The 21,749-nt window shown below is 37.8% G+C and overlaps 1 protein-coding gene across 1 annotated transcript in view; it reads right to left on the minus strand.

Moving 5' to 3' along the window:
• The window catches only part of sspo (SCO-spondin), an 86,920-nt gene that overhangs the window by 42,198 nt on the left and 22,973 nt on the right, over window positions 1-21,749 (minus strand). The window contains 32 exon segments of the mRNA XM_046846134.1: window positions 60-109; window positions 995-1,089; window positions 1,168-1,310; window positions 1,457-1,591; window positions 1,828-1,998; window positions 2,107-2,153; window positions 2,284-2,536; window positions 2,997-3,167; window positions 3,257-3,427; window positions 5,617-5,708; window positions 5,790-5,915; window positions 6,006-6,135; window positions 6,233-6,355; window positions 7,889-8,080; window positions 8,188-8,352; window positions 8,586-8,741; window positions 9,283-9,462; window positions 11,133-11,312; window positions 11,530-11,671; window positions 11,998-12,211; window positions 14,998-15,118; window positions 16,566-16,587; window positions 16,917-17,158; window positions 17,280-17,421; window positions 18,826-18,953; window positions 19,206-19,454; window positions 19,708-19,815; window positions 19,901-19,949; window positions 20,104-20,263; window positions 20,574-20,724; window positions 20,903-21,085; window positions 21,182-21,319. Coding sequence (XP_046702090.1) covers window positions 60-109; window positions 995-1,089; window positions 1,168-1,310; window positions 1,457-1,591; window positions 1,828-1,998; window positions 2,107-2,153; window positions 2,284-2,536; window positions 2,997-3,167; window positions 3,257-3,427; window positions 5,617-5,708; window positions 5,790-5,915; window positions 6,006-6,135; window positions 6,233-6,355; window positions 7,889-8,080; window positions 8,188-8,352; window positions 8,586-8,741; window positions 9,283-9,462; window positions 11,133-11,312; window positions 11,530-11,671; window positions 11,998-12,211; window positions 14,998-15,118; window positions 16,566-16,587; window positions 16,917-17,158; window positions 17,280-17,421; window positions 18,826-18,953; window positions 19,206-19,454; window positions 19,708-19,815; window positions 19,901-19,949; window positions 20,104-20,263; window positions 20,574-20,724; window positions 20,903-21,085; window positions 21,182-21,319 — 4,629 coding nt within the window.

Below are 21,749 nucleotides of genomic sequence, written 5' to 3' on the forward strand. Positions count from 1 at the left end.
AGAAATAATTACCTAAAATCTTTATGAGGTAGAATCCCATGTAAATCTTGAAATCTTACCATTGCACTCTACTTGGGTGCAGTTTATCAGTTTTCCTGATTCACAAGTGCTGTAAGATAAGATGATTACAGAAATATGTTTGTTTTTTTTTTTATTAAATTCAAAATGTTTTAGGAACATATAAACATATAAAACCTAAAGTAAATGGGAAATAAAAAATAAAAAATCTATTTTTTTCTTCTTCTTTCTGCTTCTACCATTAGGGGTCGCCACAGCGGATCATGTGTCTCCACTCTACTCTGTCCTCTACATGTGCCTTTTTTTAAACCAACCACCTGCATGTCTTCCCTCAATACATCAATAAACCTCCTCCTTGGCCTTCCTCTTTTTCTCCCTCCTGGTGGCTCCATCCTCAGCATTCTCCAAACCATCTCAATCACTCCTCCCTCACCTTGTCTCCAAAACGTCGGACATGCGCTGGCCCACTAATAAACTTTTTTCTAGTCTTGTCCATCCTCGTCACTCCCAACGAAAATCTCAACATCTTCAGCTCTGCTACCTCCAGCTCCACCTCCTGTCTTTTACTCAATGCCACTGTCTCTAAATCATACAACATCACAGGTCTCACCACAGTCCTATAAACTTTCCCTTTCACTCTTGCAGATACCCTTCTATCACAAATCACCCCTACTATCACTTTTCCTCACCCACTCCGCCCTGCTTAAATTCACTTCTCGCCCAGCTCGAACAGCTCACCCAAGAAACGACTTTTACATTAACTTCAACACTGTCACAGCCTCTCTTGTCTCCATCACTTATAAATGAGGTCCAAAATTCCTCCACCTAAGGCACCATATCTCCCACTTCACCCATATGCATCATCCCATATACAATACATGTATAAATGAAAAAATCTTGGCTATGGCTTGAACTGAAGATTTTAATTCAATAGAAATGAATTGCAATGAAACAACTAGGCAAGAATCATCATTACCAGTTGCTGCAGTCTTTAGTGACCACAGCTCCAGGTTCCTGCTGTTCACCATCGACATCACAGCGACACAGTGGCAAAGACACACACCTCCCATCCTGAAGCACACACAACACTAATAAGCAAGGAGACATATACGGAGCAGAATTTCCGATATCCGAGCAGCATTTACACACCTGTAGAGCGGAACCCTGTGGGCACTGACATCCTGGTGAACAGGTAGAGTTCACTTCAGTCTCTATCCCCAGATCAGAGCAGAGTAGCTCCTTTCTCACACATGCCGTCCATTCCTGACCACCAGCACAGCCACTGCCATCACCTACCACACACACACACACACACACACACACACACACACACACACACAAAGAGCAGGCAAAGAAATATAGTTTGAAACAAATTTTTATGACAGGACAGCCAACTTCTAAGAACCACCATGCACACATATTATGCATATATACTCACTGCAAGGGTGCATGTTGCAGGCGCTAAACTGCTGTGGTGTGCCGTGAGACCTGATTGGACCTCGTGTTCTGTTCCTGTATCCACCACCACAGGGCACCGAGCACTCAGACCATGCACTCCATGGACCCTTTGCACCTGTAGAGACATACAAACACAACAAAACAAGCATGCACTTATCACAAATCAGAAAAACTGTTAATATGGAGCATCCACATTAACAGATCAAGTGCACAGAACAAGAACAAATGCATTAAATTAAACCTCACAGCTGGAGATATTGTCCAGGCTGCTTTTGAAAACACATTTTGATCAATAAATTTAATATGATGTGTGTTTGATAGCTTAAACCTTCGAAGCTCATAAAGACCTACCACTACAAGGATAGATGCTACAGGTGTCTAGCTCAGCACGGTCACCAACACAAGGAAGGCCACCAAATGCTGGTAGAGGATTGGTGCCTGAACGGTACCTCCTCCTGATTCCAACGTCACATGTTCTGCTGCAGGCACTCCAGGAGGTCCATTCACTCCAACCACAATCAACTGGATAGAAATATGCATGTAGAATTGAGCGAAAGCCTTTAACATTACAAGATCTATAGATTTGTGTAAAGCGATTAAAGAAAATCTTGAACAGAAAATTCATCTCACCAGGACAGGGAGCTGTGCCACACTGCATCTCTCCATTAATGCAAGTGCTGTTAACACACGATCACAAAAACATAAAAGCAGATGCAGTGTGCAATTTCAATGCAGCAAAATTTAAAAAACAAATATCCATCAAAGATTTTAACCAGGACTAAAGAAAAAGTGAAAAAAATTACATACCAGTTGTTGCAGGCATCATATTTTACACTGGCCCCCTGTGCATAGAGCACCCCCTGGTGGTAGCAGGGACAGTGGCTCAGAAGTACACAGGAGTTATTGAACAGGTAGTACCCTAGGGAGCAGTAACAGCCATCATAGCACTCTGTGGCACACTCCACCGTAGTCATAGCATCGAGGCACACACGTGGACACGCTCCTCCCTGCACCTGACACTGCTCTTTGGTCAAGTAGGTCATACTGATTGGACACACCTCTTCAGACAAAAAATAAAATAAAAACAAAAAAAGCAACAATGGATATTTAGAGATTATTGTAAGTACTGGTGATGCAAACCTGTCTCTATATTTTTTAATACAATTAAATGCTATCATAATTAAACAAAGCATGTAATATTAGAAACAATACAATATAATAAAATGTTATAATTGTATTATAAAGATATTATACATATATAATATATAATGCATTTATAATTATAATAATACAAGTTTGCCTTGATTGCTGATATTAATTTAATTACTTATGTATAGAATTTTGTAAAAAGTTAACATTTATTTTTGCAGTTTTATCTATAAATATGCATAAATTAGAATAAATACTAATAAAAAACTATTTTATTTTATTTTAACATTTCAATGTGCTTTCATGTGAATGTCAAATGTAAGAATTTGAGAAGTATTCTGAAAAATAACTTATATAGTAAGGGGTAAAACCTGTGCAGGGCTGAGAGTTGCAGTCTCGAGTTTGTATGTGAGGTCCCACACAGCTGCCGCCGCCATACAAAGGTGGAGGAGAACTACAGAAACGTTCTCGAGTCTGAACCCCTGAATCGCACTCGGAAGAGCACACAGACCATGCAGACCATGCTGACCAACCACCATGTACTGCAGAGACCAATTAAACACAAGATATCACAACATGACCCATTTAGTGCTGAAGACAATTTGTTTTGGGTAAAAATCTCAGCGTGTACCTGGACAGTGTACGGTGTTACAGGGCTCTTGTTCTTCCCCATCTCCAAAGCAGGAGGTGGAGTCAGTGTGATTACAGCTCCTAAAGCGGCGTCTAAGTCCCACAGCATCCACATGATAGAAACATGTTTTACTGCACTCTGACCATGAAGACCACTCATTCCATGGAGCTCCTATAAGAAATTTAAAATTAATTATATATAGCTATCACATAACTATCACATTATAACCTGGCCTATGGAACCTATTTGTTTCAATAACGCCTGAATGTGCCATTTTAAACCTCTACAATAAGACATCATTTGTTTTTGATAATTATTTTTTTTAAATGCATAAAAAACATAAAACATTTGTTTTGACATTTTGAAGACTCTACGATTACAATGTTAATCTATCAACAATTTTTTTAATTAGCATTAAGATACAAACTACTACTGTATATGTTCCCCTGCCATCCCAAACCCATCCATTTCCCCACTGTCTTCTTGAAACATTTGGGATGGGCTTGTAGAGCTATTACACACATCCATTTTGAAAATAGATTATTGTAATACTTAGACTGAATGAACCTTCATAGAGAAGACATTAGCTCACCAACATCTTCAAAAAAAATGTAATTGTAAGTTTAAATACTGACTTTTAACTAAGATATAACTTCCATTCCTCCAGCTAAAGTACAACTATAGTTTAATACAATTAGTGATAGCATTTGCCTAGCTAAATGTGTCAAAAGTAAGATTTATTTCAACAACAGCTCAGGACATTGCACTTTTTCACCAGCAGAGATCGCCCTTTCCCATGAACTAGAGATGAAAAATAACCTGATCCTTCACAGTTTTTCTCAGTTGCTTTGGAGCGTTTCTCAGATCAGAGATGAAATTCTCAAAACTCCTTGTTTAACCCTTATGTCATTTAGTCACTTGTGCACATCATAAAAACAGATCTTGTTGCTTTGATCAAATTGCGAATGCTTTAGTACATAAATTAAATTGATTGTGTTCAATTGTCTACAGTTTCCTATATTATCAATTGATTATGTCATGTTGATCAGAATATTTTATACTGGCTTCACCCGAATAGTCTTTCCCCTCGAAACATCTCGGCATCAGTTCATAAGTCATTGAATGCAAAATGGTTAAACCAGTTGTCAGAATCTGTCAACCAAAAATTGCAATCTTTTGGTAAATGTTTCTTGAATTGATGAATTGACCACCAAAAAAGCTCAGACTTTTCCTTATATCTCCAGCAGTAGTATGCCTACAAATTCACACTCTTGCTTGATTAGGAGCAACATTTTACATAAAAATAGAGCGCGTAAGAACATTTTCACTCCATGTTGACAGGACAGAACAATGTCCTAATTTGCACGTCATGAAGTGATTCTGATTGAAAGAGCCGGCACATATAAACACCATATTGGATTAGTTAACGTCTCACGTAAACAGTCCACCGAATCTTTCAATCGGAATGATTTTAATCTGAATGACAAAAAAAGTGTATATGCAAATGTTGCTAGTGACTTAAGTGACTCGTGAGACTCGGATCCGTTCACTGAGTGATTCAGAAGGATTTGAATCTGCAAACGTATTCGGATTTTTCATCTTCACCATAAACGTACACAACATTTCAAAGCCAATTTCTTGTTTACAACTTACAGCAGATCATTTAAAATCTAACCACTAAAACTTTTTTTTTATAAACACTTCTACTTCTATTTACCCTCTTCAATTTCTTCCTTTTTTTTTTCCACCTTCTTAGAATATCTCACATCTTTCCATTATTTCACGGTCTGCAAAATGTTACCGTCTGCAAAAGCTTTTGAAGATGAATATCAATGACTCAGAAGAATTCCCACGATATCACGTCTAGCCAGCCGGAAAAGGTTTTAATCTGTATGCTTCATCTTATATACATGACATATGAACTTGTAAGCAAATGAATAAACAAAATGAATTATAAATACATCATATTAATAAGTAAATACATAAAAGTAAATAAAAGTAAATTAATAATTAAAGGACAAGCGCCCACTTCTCTGTACTGATTATGGTTTTAAAAAAATGCTGTTGGAAACCCTAAAGAAACAGCATTTGAGACTTTTAATAGAACTGAATGCAATTTGTCCATCTCAGCATGTAAAATTTCGACACTACTCTGACTGTCATTATTACATTGCCTTTTGTTGCCTTGCTTCCTTGTTTTTAACCCATGCCATCTTTGCAACTGTTTTGTGTCTACATGAATATATAAGCAGTTCCCCATTATAGAATGTTTCCTGTTTATAGCTATTGTTAGCTAAGATTAGTTGGTCAGCCAAGCAGAAATAGAAAATAATAATAATCATAAATTGCTGGACTCTGACCTGGTGGGCAGGGTGTGTAGCATTGGCGTGCCTCTGTAGAGTCTCCAGCACATGGCTCTACATTCACTGCTTCTGAAGGATTCAGAGCTGATCTTTTGGGATGGATATTTCAAATGTAAACATTTTTTAAATAGTTTAGAAATGATCTCCATAGTACTAGGAAACTATTTTACCTAAAGCGCTGCTGAATGCCGATTCCACAGCTGCTGTCACATGAGGTCCAGGAAGACCAGGCTGACCAGTCGCATTTGGGGATACAACTGGAGTTGTCACAGGAGACGTGGCCATCTAGACACACGCTGCAAAATAAACATAAGTATTATATTCTCAAGCATGCAAGACTTTTAGAGGAAAATAAGACATATAGAGATACGTGTAGCCATCATTACCAAAATGTACAGTTGTCTATGATGACCTCGTCTTCCGGTTGAAGTAATGACCCTTCCCATAAGCATGCACATTTGCTCACGTTGACACATCGGCCATCTTGGAGGAACAACCCAATTGGACAACGACACCCTGGAGAAACATAACATCAGTAGTTACTTCAGTGAAAAAATCCTATTGGTCACTTTATCTGTCATAAAATATATCTGAACTTTTATGTCATTGGTACCTGTTATACAGTTGGAAGAGCAATTACTCTCGGAGTTAAGGTCTGAGCAGGTCAAAGGGCACGGCTCCACTCTACCTGCTGCACAGTCGGCGTCTGTGACCAGCACTAGGCCATTAGTGCAGCCTACAGCAAATTACAGCAAAAGAGAATAAATCACATCAGATGGTAAGACAAACAGTGAAAAAAAAGAGTCTACATGGACAGGGATATAATATACTGTATACCCAGAGAGATGGCAGACATATTACCAATGATGATCATTTATGGTCTTTTGAATTTATGTCAATTAAAATATGTATTGAAAAATTGGTATTGTACGAGGAAGTCAGGTGTGTCAGAGAAGTATGTGACGAGGTCAGATAGGAGTCTCCGTAGACTACTATGTTTGTGGATAATATTGTGATTTGTATTGAAAGTAGGGAGCAGGTTAAGAAGAGTCTGGACGTACGCGCTGGAGAGAAGGGGAATAAAAGTCAGTAGGAGTAAGACAGAGTACATGTGTGGGAATGAGAGGGAGGACAGCGGAGTGGTGCGGTTGCAGGGAGAAGAGGTGGAGAAAGTGATTGAGTTTAAGTACCTGGGGTCAACAGTGCAAAGTTATGGAGAGTGTGTTAGAGAAGTGAAGAAAAGAGTGCAGGCAGGGTGGAGTGGGTGGAGAAGAGTGGCAGGAGTGATTTGTGATAGAAGAGTATCTGCAAGAGTGAAAGTGAAAGTTTATAGGACTGTGGGGAGACCTGAGATGTTGTATGGATTAGAGACAGTGGCATTGAGTAAAAGGCAGGAGGCGGAGCTGGAGGTAGCAGAGCTGAAGATGTTGAGATTTTTGTTGGTAGTGACGACGATGGACAGGATTAGAAATGATCTTATTATAGGGACTGCGCATGTTGGACATTTTGGAGACAAGGTGAGGGAGTCGCGATTGAGAGGGGCATGGGGTAGATCGGTGGGAGAATGCTGAGGATGGAGCTGCCAGGAAGGAGGAAAAAAGGAAGGCCAAGGAGGAGGTTCATGGATGTGGTGAGGGAAGACATGCAGGTAGTTGGTTTGAAAGAGCCAGATGTAGAGGAATAGAGTGAAGATGGATGAATTGCTGTGGCGACCAATAATGGGAGCAGCCAGAAGAAGAAGAAGAAGAAGAAGAAGAAGAAGAAGAAGAAGAAGAAGCTTTGTAGGGAGGTGGGGAAGTGGTAGCTCAGTGGTTAGGACATTGGTGCTTAGATCAAAATGTCATGAGTTTAAATCCCAGCACAACAAAGCTACCCCCGCTGGGTCCCTGAGTAAGGCCCTTAACAATCAAGTGGTTAGTTTTAAGTCGCTCTGGATAAGGCGCCTGCCAAATGCCATTAATCAAATGTAGTAAATGTAGTAAGTAGTAACTTAAAAATAATAACATTTTTTAACAGACAATAATGTTAATTTATTTATTTATTTAATGTTAATAGCTGACACAAAAGCAACCAAGTATGGCAATTCATAAGAGGAGGAAAATAAAGTAGCTCAAGGTGTTTAAACTTGGTAGCAATTTTACAAATGCCTAAAAAGTGGAGAAAAACTTATTTTTGCTGCAAAGTCCAAATATAAACATTGGCGCATGTGCTTTTTCTGTTATAAATGGTTAAAGTGCTGCTGGGTTTTGCAGCTGGTCCATTCACATACCTGTCTGTGTGTCTGTTCCAGTTCCACATTGGTGTGTGTTGCAGCTTTGAGTCTGTATGGTCATCCCCTCACACTCTTTCCCTCCATTTTTGGGTGGAGGGTTTGAGCAAGATCTATTCCTTATCTTCACACCACCACCACATTCAGCATCACACTTTGACCACACACTCCACTCAGCCCACTGTCCATCCACTGAGAGGAGAGGAAAAAAAATTGTTAAAAAAGACACAAGATAGAATTTGAGAAACAATTAAAGAAATTAGGCAAAAAGTGTAGGAACAAAAAAAAATAGCCCTCACCAGGACAGGCTTGAAGGAAGCAGGCTCTGCTGTCAAACTGTGCTGCTCCACAGGTGCCCCCCGATCGAGATTCTCTCAGGATCTTACGCTGCCGGAACAGAGAACCCAAACCACATGACATGCTGCACTGACTCCATGCTGTCCACACAGACATCACACAGTCCACTGCAGACAAAGCAAAGACACACAGGAACTTAGTTATATGCACAGTGACTGGGACGTCTATAAAAGGCTGTTGTATTTTTTAAAACATAGCAGAGTTCATAACAACCCAGACTGTGTGATTCCAATTTTAATTCCTCAAGTAGCAAGTATTTAACAAGTGAAAAAAAAGTATTGAGCAATCCCTTTCTAACATTAACATTTAACTGATTTGGGAACTCTAATAGCACACCTACCACAGTTTTTCTCATCTGAGCCATCAGCACAGTCTTTGTGGAGATCACACTTCTTGTCCAGACGCACACACTCTCCACTGCCGCATGTGAACTGTTTGGCAGAGCATGGACTTGGGGGGCGACGTGTCGGTGTAAGTGGAGAGAGTGTGATGGGACCTAATAGATCAAATTAATAATTGTATTTAAATTAGCTGTATTAACAAAAGAGTGCAGCAAAAAACATTATTAGCAAATGTTCATTTTAGAGAACTGAGCTTGGTGACCACCATCTTGAGATGGTTAATTTTAGTCTTCATTGTTATGTTTTACAAACCTATAAATCATTTTTTGCTACAGGATATAAATATGAAATGTATGAAATATTTTCAAATATTCATAATTTTTTTTATTTGTATAGAGTGTTTAACAATGAACATTGTCTCAAAGCAGCTTTACAGAGATAAAGTGGTTATAAAGTGTAAAAGAATGTATAAGTTCAGTGCCTATAAATTTGTTTCTTATAATTGTAAATTTGTCCATAATGTGTGAGCCAGTGGCAAGGAAACATTTCCTGAGATATAAAATATATATATAAAAAGATTGAATAAAATAGCTATTTGAATCAATAATTTATATATATATATATATATATATATATATATATATATATATATATATATATATATATATATATATAATGTATATCAATCATAAATACCTGGCTGTCCAGTTGGTATACTAGGAACAATGGGTGAAACACTCGCCACTCCTGGACTGCCATCTTGTGGACTCTTGGTGCGCACTCCTGGAGATCCTGTTGTGTAGTTCCTATATCCAGGACTTCCTGATGGTACAGTGTGATTCCATAAACCTGGTAATCCTGGAGTGGTAACTGTGCCTAAAGATGAACATAAAAATGTTTGCATTGTAGTACAGTACTGATAAACCTGGTAATTGCAAACATGGTGAATGTGTGATCACGAGTAATTTAAACATGACATAAAGACAAAATCAAGCACAAGGTTATTAAGAGAGGCAAATCTACCTATCTGTCAATCATGATTTAGAAAGCTTTTTTAATAGCAATACAACTGACAAATATATGTGCTAATATATGCTAATAACATGCTAAGGATAGAACCTGTGAATGCTAAAGCAGGAGGGGAAGCTTTTCTAAATCATGATTGACAGATAGGTAGATTTGCCTCTCTGTTCTGACTGGTTGTGTCAGGATTATGCTGACAAAAACAAAACTACACTTCATCTTTAGCCACTGTGCCTCACCAAACTATGCCATGTCATGCACCTGTCTCACATTCATTGTAAATGAGCACATGTATTTAAGTCTCACCTCAGACCTCAGTTTGTTTCACTTCTGTTGTTTGTGGTCATCATTGTTTCTGCTCATTATAAATAGAAGAATCTGCATCTGCATCCACCTGCCACCTTCCATCTTACACGACAGGTTGGATGTTGGTGGGTCTTTTTTTTTTACTTATTTGTAGATGATGTGCCACTGACATGGGAGTTTTGACTTTCAGTAGATAACTATGTGAGGAGAATTTCCCTATATAATCCAGAAACCTTCCAAAATAGTGACTTACCAATCACTGACACCCACATCATTATTTAATTCAGAGATGGCAAAAAACACACATCCTTCACTTAAGTAGAAGTACAGATACTTATGTTTTAAAAGACTCTGACCTGACATGTACTTAAGTAAAAAGAAGCCATTACTACTACCTGTTTTAGCGCCATGCTAATACCTGGACCTTGCATCATACAAAAATTCTTTTTAAATGTTTTTATGTAATGAATGTATCCCAGTTGCTCCACCATATAGAACACAAGCAGAGCAAAGATGAGACTAATCTAAAATCTCTGGGTCTAAAAAACAGTATTTTTCATTTTGGTAGTTATAGAAATAGACATATTAAGATTTTGATTAATTTTTTCTGTGCTGTTGCCAGAAAAATCTCCACCTCCTTCCCACTGCATGCGAAACATTTATCTAGAATTATGAACACTACATAACCAAATGTTTGTGGACACCTGCTCATCACACCCATATGTGATTTTCGAAAATACCATTCCAGATTTGCTGATATAATTACCTCAACTCTTTTGAAAAGACTTCCATTAGATTGCTGTAAAAGATTTTGTAAGGTCAAGCAGGATGTTAGGTAAGGTGGGGTGGGCATTAGTTGCTATTTTAGTTAATCCCAAACTGTAAAGGTAACTTGAGTTTGTTCTACATCCACCTAGGCAAACCATGTCTTTATGGTATGGGGCATTGTAAATTTGGAATATGTTTCAGTCCAATGAAGAAAAAGTGTAATGCTACAGAAAGACATTTTATACAATTGTAAGTTTCCATTTTGTGGCAAAAGTTTCAGAAGATCTAAGTGTGATGTCAGATGTTCACATACTTTTGATCATAATGTGAATAAATTAAGTCACTTAATTAATATACTATTATACACAAAATCACCAGTAAAATGTGTTTGGAAATACTAAAAATAGTTTTGCCATTTTAGTACTAATGCAGACATACTGAAAACTCACCACAGCGTAGTTCATCTGAATGATCTGCACAATCATGCCTGCCGTCACAGACAGCTGCCACAGGCACACACTGTCCACTTATACAGGCAAACTGACCCAGTTCACAGGGACTCGGTGTCACTACGCCAGCACCAGAAGGCGTTGTGGTCACTTTAGCAGTGCCAGGAGTGACTAATTCTTCTGTTAGCAAAAAATATAAATGAATTTCAATAGTTAAAGCTGCAACGTGTATTAGATTTGAATGATCTCAGTTTCACGTATTGGGCTTTGATCTTTTTGACTTTTAGCCTATTGTGTCACATTTAAAATAGTTTACAGGCATTTGTTAAGGCAAAACTTAAGAAAAAAAAAAAAGAGAGTAGTTTTTTTATAAAGAAAAAAATGAAATAAACCTTACCTCCTCTGCAGCCTAGAATCTCTACCCGGAGATAGAAGGTGTGGCGGTATTGTACTGGTATGATACGCAGGTAACGGGCTCTCACTAATCTGCCCAGCCAGCGTGTGATTGGTGTCCTGCCAACCATCCTCACCTCAAAGACCTGACAGCAAATGTGGAGTCCAATCATGATAATTACAAATGCCTTACAATATATGAAGTTTGATATGTCTTTAACCTGTTAGCCTATGCCACCGCTTTTAGGACTCATATCTGAACATTACCTACCTAAATTTAAATGTTAACAGTTCCTGGGAAAAGTGGGCTACATACATCATTTAAATATTTTTGGAAGGAAGACAAATTGGGCTTGTTGATATTGCTTGGAAAGATAAGTTAAGACACCATATACATTAACACAAAATCCTTTAAATAATAAGTGCAATTTCTTTACCATTAATGACTAAATAATTTGGTTTAATCTTATACCTTTGGTACTGAACCCTTGTCCCCAGTCTCAGTGAAGTCTGTGAAGTGGCTCTCAGATAGAGCGAACGCCAGTTGGTACTTGGAGAGGTAGCCCCACATGCGCTCACTGCCCTGAGTGATTATCCCTGATATCCAGGTGGGCTCCAGAAAATCCACTTGGAAGTAGGGCTGGGGGTCTCCTGGTAAAGGGCTCCAGCCTGGTTCCATCACTAAGCTATTCGGAGATTATTAATGGCATAAAACCAGTTAGTGAAATCCAGATGTTGGAAGTAATGAAGAACAAATACTTTGTTACTGTACTTAAGTCGATTTTTCTGGTATCAGTACTTTACTTCACTATTTATTTTTCAGAAAACTTTTTACTTTCACTCATTACATTTTTGCAAAAATGTCTGTACTTTATACTTCTTACATTTTCAAACTAGACTTGTGACTTTAGTTTTATTCTATTTGGGTAAATGTCAATATTTTTCTTCTCATTGTGCAACGTTTTCAACAAATCAACCCATTTCCTGTTAATGCACGGCTTTTTTAAATCTACCACTGGTGTTTCATTTCCTGGCTCTCACACACCACAGACGGAAGCTAGTTTACGAAGATAACAATGTGCAAGACAGGAGGCAGCAAGACGTTTGGGGTTAACGTGGATGAAACAGAGGGAGTCAGTGATGTACACATGACTGAGAACAGAGACATTCCTAATCACCTGATCATCATTAGTATTTTTTCCTCATAATTCCGAAACAAACATAAATTACTTTTTTGATCGTACAGATAAGAGCAATACGTCATTAGAAACGGTGAAGGCTCTACATTTATTTGTATACTGCACACTCATAATAACAACAAAACGCTGCGCTTTTGTAAAATAAAGAACACAGACAGGGGGCGCTCTCTGCCGTCTCTGTCATCTCTCTTTACAGAAACATAAATAAAACGACCTGAATCTCAGTAAATATTTGCATAACAGACATAATAAATATATGTATAAAAAGCTCAAAAGCTCTACATTAAAATAAACAAATTCACATTGAATACAAACATTCTCTGATTATTTAATCCGTATAAAAGTTATAAGAGGAACAGTTTCTCTGGTATCAACTCATTAACCGTCCGTGTGGAAACACAGCAGATGTTCCGTTGGGTGTCCTGATGATTTACGTAATTTAAAACACCAGAATTACATTAAAATGTTTACAAGAATATTTTGTCTTCATGCTTTATGTTGAGTATGGTTTCACTAATAATAAACATACTGTACATTTGCATATGTATGCTTCCATTTGTCCATGCCCATGTTGATTAGAGTATTAAAAATGTGAAAAGTATTAATTCAAGGTACATTAAACCAGATAAAAATGTGCGATTAAGTCGTGAAGCTAATGCATGAGAATCATGCGATTAATCACAACAAAATATTTTAATCGATTGACAATAATAATAATATGATGTGAGCTCCAATTACCAGCGTGACACTAAAACAGGTAGCATTAATGGTTACTTCTTACTTAAGTACATGTCAGAGAACAAACTTCTTTACTTTAACTTGAGGGGAAAAGTGTAGTCAGTACTTCAACTTTTACCGGAGTCTTTTAAATCATGAGTATCTACTTCTACTTAAGTGATGGATGTGTGCATTTTTGTCATCTCTGGTGAAATCTAATTTCTTTAGGTTCACTGTCAACAAAATTATCTGTGCAAGTACATTTCTTTATTACGCTAAACTTTAAACACTCTTAATGTAGCATACATTGATCACATATAACACTGATCCTTTAGTAAGGAATAAACATGAAATGATTCCTATTACTTTCCCTAGGGAAATTAAAATGTCTCTAGGGCATCAATAATGTACTCAGATTCTAATTCTGAAGATTACTTATCGGTGATTGAAGCTGCCCAACCACACTGAGTTATTCTTTAGCTCTTCTAAAGCAATTCATTTCCAATAAATGCATGTCCTCAAGCACTCATCTTATACCACTGCAATTCGGCAAACGTTATGATCTTTAAAATTATAATGAAAAAAGGACAATGCATTGTACTTTTGTCGATAGTTACATTTAACATTGTGAACTACTTGAAAACCAGATAAGATTCTATCACTACTTAAATTATAATGTTATAAATAATTATTCCTCCAGCCATACTTCTGACAGTAACAGAGAGCTGGCAAAAGGGATTCTTTCTATTATGGTTAAATAGAAGCCCCAGTGAAATGTAAACAGCCATTTCACTGGGGCTTCTATTTAACCATAATAGAAAGAATCCCTTTTGCCAGCTCTCTGTTACTGTCAGAAGTATGGCTGGAGGAATAATTATGTTAATAATTATGTAATAATGATGTGTCAGAATCAAACACTATAAATCTGTGATTTATGGTATCGAAAATTAATCGTGTTCTGTCCAATCAAGAATTCAACAGTACCTGGGTATAAGTCTTATTATACGGTATAGAGTACCTGACTTTTTTTTATAGTAGCTACATCCTCTAAGTAATATAACTTAAAATATAATCTACCAGCCAAATTGCAATAGTCAGATCAGGTATCTTCTTCTTTTGGCTGCTCCCACAACAGATCATCCGTCTCCATACTACTCTGTCTGCTACATCTGCCGCTTTCAAACCAACTACCTGCATGTCTTCCTTCACCACATCCTTGGCCTTTCTCTTTTTCTTCTTCCTGGCAGCTCGATCCTCAGCATTCTTCTACCAATGTACCCCATGTCCCTCCTCTGCAAATGTCCAAACCATCTTAATTTGCGCCTCCATCACCCTGTCACCAAAATGACCTACATGTGCTGCTACTCTAACTCATTTCTAATTCTATCCATCCTCATCACTCCCAATGAAAATCTCAGCAATTTTTCGTTAGTTTTTTTGCAATAGTCAAATCAGGTATGAAAATCATTATAATAAATTATTATTTTAAATCTGACACATTTCTCTGGTGTAGAGATACATGCACTAGATTTATATGTATATGCCCAGACACTTACACATTAGGGACAATGTTGAGGCGGCCTGTGTCAGCTGGGTTATTCTCTCTGGATGATGAGGCAGTCAGCTGACCATAGTGCACTCGGCCATCCTCCAGTCCCAGAGGAGAAGAGCAGACTTCTGTGAAACATTGATATTTTACTGAAAAATCATCTCTCAGAATATTTTCTGCCTCCATAGTAACAAGAAAACTTATGAAAGTAATGCAGTTTGCACAACAAAATCAGTAAATATAACTAAATAATAAAGAGCATTAGAAGCTTTTAATCTTAGCTATATATAAATCATACAGAATAATGATACTTCTTATACCTCAAATTCTTATGCTACCTCATATAGTAACAGTTCAAAATTCAAACTATCAACTTAATTTTTTTCCAGTAAGGCTTTTTTCTTTTACAGTTTTTCACAGTTGTTTTAGAGCATTTCTCAAATCACTCTTGATATTTGAAAACCAGTGCATTTTCAAAACATTTTGTACAAGCAGCACAATACATTGGATTTCTTGCAAAAGCCTGTACTTTTCTCAAAATTCTTAGTTCATCTCTTAAAAGTAAGTATTTGTGTCAATGAACATCTCATTCCCATCAGAATAAGAAGTCCTTTTGTCATTGTTTACATTAAAATCATTATCATTAAAATGTTAAGTCATGTTTTCAGTATGATGCTGCACAGTTTCAGTATTTACTGATGTAAACTACAGTTTGGATTACAGTGAATGAAAATGCACAAGGCTGAATTTCTTCTGTATGGTATATATGAATTTCAGCAGCACAAATTCATTTATTTGATTGCATATTTGATTTATATTGATTGCATATGACTGGACAGGATTAACACCTTTACTGTACTGTATTATTGTTCGTTAATTTTTGGGTTGTTCATCAATTTTCAGAAATTTTAAATCTGTGTTTTGCTCTGTCTATATAGGCTTACAAATTGAAGGTTCACAATTCACTTTTGACCTGTTTTAGAGAACTAGTTGATCATTGGTTGATCTGAGGCTGCTCACTCACGTTCATTAGTGACATTTAAAAATCTGCACAATTCATCAATTCAAGACACATTTACTAAAAAAAATTCAATAGAAATTTAAGCCTGGCAGATTCTGACAACTGGTTTTAACCATTTTGCATAAAAATTTTTTTTTACATACAATGAACTGATGCCAAGATGTTTGGGGGGTTTTGGGGGTGAAACTAGTGTAAAACATTTTGATCTACATGACATAAACAACTGATATTGTAGAAAAAAGCAGACAATTGTACACAATCAATTAAATTAAAGTACTAATGCATTCAGCATCAAAGCAACGAGAAATGTCTTTATGATGTGCACAAGTGACTAAATGATGTGGAGGTTGAGAATTTCACCTGAAAAACGCTCCAAAGCAACTAAGAAAAAATTTAAATAAGTCTCACATCAAAGAAAACAAACAAATATTGTGGCTGACTTTTAAATGAACAGGTTTTTTTTAAGTAATTTGTCATAAGTGCTTAATTCAGTCCTCAATATAATATGTAAAAAACATAGACAAGCACAACACAAAAATGTCCATTGTAGTTACCCAGAGATCCAGGCTCTCCATGCTATACAACAGAATGAGAGAGAGAGAGAGAGAGAGAGAGAGAGAGAGAGAGAGAGAGAGAGTCAGTCATGTAAAAATTAAAGTGCAGTATCAAGTTTGCAAGTTGATATGCATAATTTGAAATGAAAGCAGAATATATATATATATATATATATATATATATATATATATATATATATATATATATATATATATACATCAAATCTATGACAAGAGATCAGTAATAGCCCTAAAGCAGAATTGAGATTTTTTTTTATTTAATAGAATAAAATTTTTATACTGCAAGGACTCAATGCTTATATTATTGCCACATTGTGTTTTAGGTCTTACAGGTGTAGAGGTGGGAGTTGCTGGAGTGACAGCAGCCACACTGGGTGTCCTGAGTGGAGAAGGGGTGGGGGTGACATGGGTACGATTCGCTTCAGAGTCACAGTCTTTTTCATCGGCTCCATCCGGACACTGAGGAAACCCATCACATCGCTGTGAAGCCTGAATACAACCCCCTGGAGGAGGGCATAAGAACTGACCTTTACGACATCCTCTGGAGCTTGGGGTAGTAGAAGGCTGAGTTCCTAAAGAATATAAGCCATTTTTAGAGTCTTATATAAGCCACACAAATCATTAAGTTGTACTAAACTGTTGTTGGAGAACAGTATGGAAGTGCAACTTAAAAGGGAAATGAGCTGTACACACCATCTCCACAACCCATCAGCTCTACTCGTAGATAAATGCTATTCTGGAAGTCATGAGGTAACACTCGCACAAACCGAGCTAACACCATCCTGTCAAGTCTGTTCTCCATAACGCCCCGATCATCATGGTTACCCAGGAACACCTGCAGATAGATCATTATTCGATAAAAAATGGAATTTGTGTGGAATTTATGTGGATTTCTTTTCCTGCTAACATGCTTAATTACCTATTCATCATCATATACATCAACCTACATTCACTGTCCACTTTATAAGGAACATCATAGTGACAAAACTGTGACATCAGGAGCTTTAATAATGGGCATGTTTCTTGAGCTGGAAGATGAGCTGTGATGTATGTTTCAGACCAGTTCATTTTAGTTTTGATGTCCTTTTGCTCACTATAACCTCTTGGCTAACAGGAGGGAACCTTGATGTGACCCTAAAGGCTCCATCTAAAGATCCAACATAGTCTTTATTCTAAGATGCTTTTCTGCACACCACCAAGAATAATTATTTGAGTTACTGTAGTCTTTCTGTCAGCTGAAACTAGTCTGGCTATCCTGTGCAGACATTGCTCATTAACAACATGTATTTATCTGAAGAATTGGTGCTCACTGTATGTTTTGTGCAGCATTCTATATGAATTCCAATCAATTAATTTGGCAACAATTATATGCCATGGACATGTTCATTATCATGAGGAGATTACATTTTCTTTTTTTCTATTTTGATGTGAACATTAACTTATGTTCTTCACTTGTATTTCTATGATTATATTCAGTGTCCTAATGCCACACAGTTAATTGATTGGATAATGACTGAATGATCAGAGGTAGATGTTTCTAATAAAGTACTGGGGGTCAACAGTGCAAAGTAATGGAGAGTGTGTTAGAGAAGTGCAGAAAAGTGTGCAGGCATTGTGGAGTGGGTGGAGAAGAGTGACAGGAGTGGTTTGTGATAGAAGAGTATCTGTGAGAGTGAAAGGGAAAGTTTATATTTATGTGGTTAGACCTCCGATGTTGTATGGTTTAGAAACAGTGGTATTGAGTAAAAGACAGGAAGTGGAGCTGGAGGTAGCAGAGCTGAAGATGTCGAGATTTTCATTGGGAGTGATGAGGATGGACAGAATTAGAAATGAGTTTATTAGAAGGACAGTGCATGAATAATGTTTGGGAGACAAGGTGATGTAGGCGAGATTGAGATGGTTTGGACATGTGCAGAGGAGGGACATGGGGTATATCGGTAGGAGAATGCTGAGGATGGAGCCACCAGGAAGGAAGAAAAGAGGAAGTCCAAGGAGGAGGTTTATGGATGTGGTAAGTAAAGACATGCAGGTAGCAGGTATGAAAGAGGCAGATGTAGAGGACAGAGTAGTATAGAGATGGATGTTCCGCTGTAGCGACCACTAATGGGAGCAGCCGAGAAAAGAAAAAAAAAAGATGTTTCATATAAAGTGGTTAATAAGTATATAAGTATATAAAAAAAAAACATATATTACTCAGTTACTATGTACCTTCCTACTACAATTCCAAAAAGACTCTCACCTTAGCTTTAGGGCGTGCATCTGTGATGAGCTCTTTGTAAGTGAACCACTGGTTGCCATTTGTGCTAAACTGCAGGTAGAAACTGGACACAAATGTGTCGAAGTGTCCACCACCTTGAGTAAGCAATCCTAAAAAGCACAGCACAGGTGCAGACTAAACATCACTGTGTTTACTACAGCTCAGTAAATCATGCCATTAATCTTGACTATACATTATACCTTATAAATCATGAGGTGGACTAAGACAAAACTGAAAATGACTGGAGAACTGCTTTCATTAAAATAATGTGGTAGTGTAGAACAATCAACAAGTTTGGTTTATTACACTACTGTGTCAGCAGCATTAAAAAAACGTATATATTTAACCCTGATTACATGCACCTGTGATGTTGTATGGTCTGAGCAGGTCGATCTGCAGGTAAGGGGCCTGACTGTGGTGTGTATGGCTGAAAGGGGAAGATGGAGGGAGCTCCCTGTACTCCTCAGGTTCAGGGCTCCAACCCTGCAGGTCATTGTGAGGGTCGTGAAAATGGAGGCGCCCTACAGAGGCCGGATGACCAGGCTGCTGTGATGAGGCACTGAAACTGGAGGGAGGTAGAAACTGCACTCCCAGCGGAGACCAACAGTCATCTATAAAAGACACAGAGGTAGTAAAGTAGATGCATGGAACATTGGATAATCATGTACAATTTATACTACATCGACATCAGTTTTAAGTCAAACTGCTTTAAATGTGAAAAAGGAGATCTCCTGTTTTTATTGTTATACTATATTCAGTGTACAAATATCAGTGTGGTAAATATACCCAACCATACCAATACTGATAAACAAAAGGTTTATTTCTGCTCTATTAAAATATCTACTATTTTCTACTATAACAGACCTCCAGGTGGGAGAGGAAACGTCGATGGTGTGACCTCTGGTGCTACAGAAGACTCAACAGTGATCGGCAGAACTGCTGGTGTTGGTGTGATGACACTGACGTTCTCGGCTAAAAGGATTTGAACAAATAATAAGTTCAACCCTGGTGCCATTCAAATTAATATTTTCATTTCTATAATATTCTCGTCAGTTACCATCACAATAGCAGCACCTGCTTCCTTCCCCTGGTATCAGAGTCTGACCCTGCAGAAGCAAAACACACAATCGAAGTGTGAAGAGAAAAACATACACCATAACCAGCTGCCAACCTCTTCTCAATTAAATTTACAGGTCTTTGAACAGATGAAGAGATAAACATTTCAAAAGAGTTTTGTTTGAGAATTACACAAAGACACACCTGTGGGCATCCAGTGGTAGCGTACGGGCAGAAAGGTGCACACTGCACTTTAAGGTTGGGTAAACAGTGGCAAAGCTGGCAATTAGTTCCTTTCCAGCGATCACCCACTGCATGTGTGCGTCCCTGATACTCACACTCTTCACACGGCTCTGTCTGACAGCTACACACAAACACACAGGAAACACACCAATTCATGTAAGTGAGACTGCAAAGTAACATCCATATATTCTATGGTAATACAAAGATCAGTGGTCAGGAGTCCCTAACATCATCCGGATTACATAATTCTCTGAATTACTTTAATCAGCTTTAAATTTGGCCCTTTTATAGGAAACAGTTTGGGCACCTCTGTCCTAAAGCGTATTGTTTAGCAACTTTGTTGATTATTCATTATTTCATTACATTAAATTAAAACTAATGGAAAAGGTATGAAAGTTGAAAGTGTGAAGATCTGTCGCAGGTGTTCTCACCGTCTGGCTTTCCGGTAAATGCCACGGCACTGTCTGCCATTGCCGTGTTTAGAAGGATTATTTGGACTTCGAAAAGACCACTGGACACTCTGTACACCACAAGGACCCAAACACTCGCCCCATGAAGACCAGGATGACCAACCACAATGAACTAAATTATAATAGACACACAAAACAAAAACACATCATAGACCCTGACACAAAGTTTTAATGAATAGTTTAGTTAAAGCCTAAAGTTTTAAAGTGTGTGTGTGTGTGTGTGTGTGTGTGTGTGTGTGTGTGTGTGTGTGTGTGTGTGTGTGTGTGTGTGTGTGTGTGGAGGCATATACCTAAACATTCTGGGTTGGCTTGACAGTGCCGTGGTATTCCTCTCTCACATCTACAAATCTCACATCCTATTTTAACCTGCTGGCCTGGCCAATATCGTACTCCTGACACTTCACACACACACTCTTCTGGGAGCACACACTGCTGCAAGTGGTTCATCACTTTCCCTTCGGGGCACCAGCACCCTAATTAAAAGGGACAGGCATGAGATAGTGGATGAGTAATAAAGCAATATGAGTCCTTAAATCAGGAAAAAAAACCCTATAAATCTAACAGCTTACCTGTGAAACACTCAGCACTGGGATCACAGGATGCAGCACTTGCTATATGAGCACAAGTCAAAGGACAAGGAGCACAACTGTGTGAAACCAGACCAGCCGGACAGGAAACATTAGCACAGGCATCCTGAGCACATGGCCCTGAAAGCAGAGAGAATAACAAAATAAGAGATTTTTCCATTATTAATACACTCGTTGTCAGTGCTACGCTGTGCTTATACTGTAGCTTACGTACAGATTAATGTATATATTTTTATATATTATTTTCAATATTATTAAATTAACTGCTATGACTACACTTTATAGAGTAAAGTTTTGGGACTCCAGACTTTTGTCAAGCCATTTGTGGTTCTTCCCCAAAGTTAAAAGCACATAATGTATAGAATGCCTTTGAATTTATTAGCATGAAATGTTTCCTTTACTTGAACTAATAGACCTCCATGAAGATATGCTTTACATAGGTTGGAGTGGAAGAGCTTAAGTGGCCTGATATAGAGCTCTAACCTCAACCTCACTGAACACCTTTGGGATGAATACTGTAGGTACACTGGCCTCCTCACCCTGCATCAGT

The sequence above is a fragment of the Silurus meridionalis genome, chromosome 4, assembly GCF_014805685.1.
Source record: "Silurus meridionalis isolate SWU-2019-XX chromosome 4, ASM1480568v1, whole genome shotgun sequence".
In the NCBI taxonomy this organism is placed as follows: domain Eukaryota; kingdom Metazoa; phylum Chordata; class Actinopteri; order Siluriformes; family Siluridae; genus Silurus; species Silurus meridionalis.